The following is a 4,239-nucleotide window of genomic DNA, read 5'->3' on the forward strand; positions in this document are numbered from 1 at the left end:
GATGGGAGAGTTGGAAGGGGTCGACCTCAGCGAACGTACCTCAATCAGATTGAGGATGTTTTTAGCAAAGGCCAGCTTAGGAGTACCCTAATTAAGTTAATAACAATGTACCTACCTATATAGTTTAAGTTTAAAAAATTTGGCTCTCAAAAGAAATTTCAATTGTTGTACTGTTGATATTTGGCTCTGTTGACTAATGAGTTTGCCGACCACTGTCCTAAGGGATGTCTGTCCTCGGCGACTGGGTTTTCTGATTGGAGGGTCTGTCTTTGGGGAGGAAGAGAGCCCCTGGCTGTCCAGGAATCTGTAAAGTCACCAGCTAGACCAGCGGTTCTCAACCTCTGGGTCGCCACCCCTTTGGCGGTCTAACGGCCCTTTCACAGGGGTCACCTAAGACCATGATGAGAGCGAATCATCGATTGGCTGCCTCCTACACACCCCACACCAGGGATCAAGCCTGGCACCTGGGCATGTGCCCTGACCGGGAATCGAACCGGGACCTCCTGGTTATATGTGGATGCTCAACCACTGAGCCACGCCGGCTGGGCAGTGGGGGTGGGGTGGGAGTGGGGTGGGCAGTGAGAGAAAGAGACGGAAATACTGATTTGTTGTTCCCCTTGATGCGTTCATTGGTTGATTCTTGTATGAGCCCTGACCGGGGATCGGACTCCAATCTTGACATATTGGGACCACACTCTAACCCACTGAGCTACCCAGCCAGGGCCAGGAAGTGTTTCCTAACAAGCTGGGCTGCGCAGGGAGCAGGAACATGACTGTGTCCGGATCTTGCGGACGAGGGGCGAGGAAGCCTGACTATCTCTCTGTTCCTTCTGCCAGTCCCCAATGCAGTGACAAGTCTCGGGGTCCAGGACCAGACCACCAGCTCCATCACCCTGAGCTGGACAGCTCCCCAGGGCCCGGATCACCCTCCCTACACCTACTGGGTCTCCTGGACCATGGAGGGCGGGGTTGCCACTGGGACCCAGAACACCCCGGATACCAGGATCACAGTGAACGCAATGGAAGCTGGGACCCTGTACACCTTCACCGTGTGGGCGGAGAGGAACGGGGTCAGCAGCAGCAACGAGACCCGCACGGGGGCCACAGGTGAGACCCAGGCTAGTTCCGGGCCCAGCATACCGGGCTGTGGGGAGAGTGATGGGGCCATGGTGCAAGGTTCCTGGGAGACGAACTGTGCTTGGCGACCCCTCACCGGCCTCATCAGACCTTGAGCCTGTAGGTCTGCCTCCCAGGGGGTGTCTGTCCTCAGCGACCCGGGTTTCCCGATGGGAGGGTCCGTCTTTGGGGACGAAGAGAGCCCCTGGCTGTCCAGGAATCAGTACAGTGCCCAGCTAGACCAGTGGCTCTCAACCTTCTGACTCTTTAAATACAGTTCCTCACGTTGTGACCCAACCATAAAATTATTTTCGTTGCTACTTCATCAGTGTCATGTTGCTACTGTGATGAATCGTCATGTAAATATCTGATATGCAGGATGGTCTTAGGCGACCCCTGTGAAAGGGCCGTTCGACTGCCAAAGGGGTCGCGACCCACAGGTTGAGAACCGCTGAGCTAGACGGTCACCCACAGCTTGTCCTGTTGAATTGGCGGGTCCAACGGGGCCCCGCCTCCCAGCCTGCAGGTGTGGGTCCCGAGCGTAAGAGGCAGCAGAATGACCCCAGGGACTAGGTGCACTGCTGATGCACGGGACCCGGAACTCTTCAGTCTTTGGCCATTTGGGCTAAGAAGACTGAAGTCAGCAGAAACGTCTAGGAACTTGTTGTGTGTGGAAGGGTGGTGAGTGGGACCCAGGTATGTGGACTTAGGACAGAGAGGATCCAGCGACCATGGTCCCCACCTCTTGGGAAGTATGCGATCCGATGGCGGGGGCACCTGCAGGGAAGGGGAGGTGAGCAGACTCGGTGGGAGGGGCCTTGGGGATCCGCCCCTTGAGTTGTCTGTCTCAATTCTCAGCTCCTAACGAGGTCACAGCTCTGCAGAAGGAAACTCAGACCAACAACTCAATCGCCCTGCGGTGGGAGGCCCCGGCAGACCCCCGCTCTCAGCTCTACATATACTGTGTCCAGTGGGCCGGTGGGGGACCTCCCCAGGGGGAAGGAGACCCCCAAGGACACCAGGTCGACCAGATAGCCAGGACCAAAGAGACTTGGTATGTGGTGAAGGGCCTGGAACCTGGGACTCCATACAACTTCAGCGTGTGGGCGGAGAGGAGCGATGTAGCCGGTTCCACACAGAGCCTCCGGGCATCCACATGTGAGATGAGCCCCCTTTTACCTGTTTCGGGGAGGGGGGGAGGAGTTTGTGGGTGATAAGTGAGTGGACTACAAATCCCATCAGGCCACGGGGCCCTGACTATATAAGCTGCAGTGATCCAGAGAGTCAGAGCGCTCATGGGAGTTGTAGTTTGTGGGGACCTGTTGGGAGTCCGTTTGGGAATTTAGAAAGCAAGGGATGAAGAAGTATTTGGGTTTGGGGAAGGGAAGGATGGGCTCCTTGTCGCGGTCACAGAATTGGCATCACTGGCGGTGAAGGAACACCATCTTGGCTGGCACCTACCGAGTCCTCTTGTCCCCTCCTCCCAGACCCAGATCCCGTCACCATCATCTCCTGCAACAGCATCCCTGGTGGCTATGGGGTCACCCTGACCTGGACCTGCCCTCTGGGCGGCTATGAGGCCTTTCAGCTGCAGGTGGGCTGGCAGCAGGTCTCTGGGGACCGAGCCTCCTGCGGGAAGGACAGGGGCTTGCCTGTGTCCAACCTCCAGCCCGCTCAGTCCTACACGGCCATGGTCAGGACCATCTGGGACGGACTGAGGGCCCCAGCTGCCTCCGTGACCTGCCACACGGAGAGTGCAGGTGAGCACAGCCCCAGGGGACACACAGTCTCTCCAGGCCCCCTCAGGCCATGCGCGGATGGAGTCCGACCTACCCAGGGGGTCCTTTTTGTTTGCTCATTTGTGTTTTGTTTTCTGCTTTCTTTAAAACAGTTTTATTGAGATGTAAGTCACAGGACATAGAACTTACACAGAGCCTCCGGGCATCCACATGTGAGATGGGCCCCCTTTTACCTGTTTTGGGGAGGGTGAGGATGGGGGGAGCTTGTGGGTGATGAGAAGTGAGTTGACTACAAATCCCATCAGGCTATGGGGCCCTGACTGTATAAGCTGCAGTGATCCAGAGAGTAAGAGCGCTCATGGGAGTTGTAGTTTTTGGGGACATGTTGGGAGTCCGTTTGGGAATTTAGAAAGCAAGGGATGAAGAAGTATTTGGGTTTGGGGAAGGAAAGGATGGGCTCCTTGTCGCGCTCACAGAATTGGCATCACTGGCGGTGAAGCGGGGGAGGGAGGGAACACCCTCTTGGCCGGCACCTACCGAGTCCTCTTGTCTCCACCTCCCAGACCCGGACCCCGTCACCAGCATCTCCTGCAACAGCATCCCTGGTGGCTATGGGGTCACCCTGACCTGGACCTGCCCCCTGGGCGGCTATGAGGCCTTTGAGCTGCAGGTGGGCTGGCAGCAGGTCTCCGGGGACCGAGCCTCCTGCGGGAAGGGCTTTTCCGTGTGGGACCTCCAGCCCGCTCAGTCCTACGAAGCCAAGGTCAGGACCATCTGGGACGGACTGAGGGCCCCAGCTGCCTCCGTGACCTGCCACACGGAGAGTGCAGGTGAGCACAGCCCCAGGGGACACACAGTCTCTCCTGGCCCCCTCAGGCCCTGCTCGGACGGAGTCTGACCTACCCAAGGGGTCCTTCTTGTTTGCTCGCTTGTGTTTTGTTTTCTGCTTTCTTTAACACAGTTTTATTGAGATGTAAGTCACAGGACATAGAACTCACCCATTTATATATTTAATTATTTAGAATACATTTTTATTGATTTCGGAGAGGAAGGGAGAAGGAGGGAGAGAAACATCAATGCTGAGAGAGAAGCGTCGATCGGCTGCCTCCCTCACACACCCCAACTGGGGACGGAGCCCACAACCCGGGCATGTGCCCTTGACCGGAATCGAACCTGGGACCCTTCAGTCCACAGACTGACGCTCTATCCATTGAGCCAAACCAGCTAGGGCTCGACTCACCCATTTAAAGTGTAAAGTGTGCCCTAGCCGGTTTGGCTGAATGGATAGAGCATCGGCCTGCAGACTGAAGGGTCCCAGGTTTGATTCCAGCCAAGGGCACATGCCTGGGTTGTGGCCTCGATCCCCAGTAGGGGGTGTGCAGGA

The 4,239-nt window shown here is 56.8% G+C and overlaps 1 protein-coding gene across 1 annotated transcript in view; it reads left to right on the plus strand.

The window, feature by feature from the left end:
- Nucleotides 1-4,239, plus strand: part of PTPRH (protein tyrosine phosphatase, receptor type, H) — a 21,752-nt gene that overhangs the window by 8,583 nt on the left and 8,930 nt on the right. Inside the window, exons 8-10 of the mRNA XM_014537333.1 lie at nt 838-1,107; nt 1,975-2,274; nt 3,419-3,685. Coding sequence (XP_014392819.1) covers nt 838-1,107; nt 1,975-2,274; nt 3,419-3,685 — 837 coding nt within the window. The remainder of the gene's footprint in view (nt 1-837; nt 1,108-1,974; nt 2,275-3,418; nt 3,686-4,239) is intronic.

The sequence above is a fragment of the Myotis brandtii genome, unplaced genomic scaffold (genome assembly GCF_000412655.1).
Source record: "Myotis brandtii unplaced genomic scaffold, ASM41265v1 scaffold1763, whole genome shotgun sequence".
Classification (NCBI taxonomy): domain Eukaryota; kingdom Metazoa; phylum Chordata; class Mammalia; order Chiroptera; family Vespertilionidae; genus Myotis; species Myotis brandtii.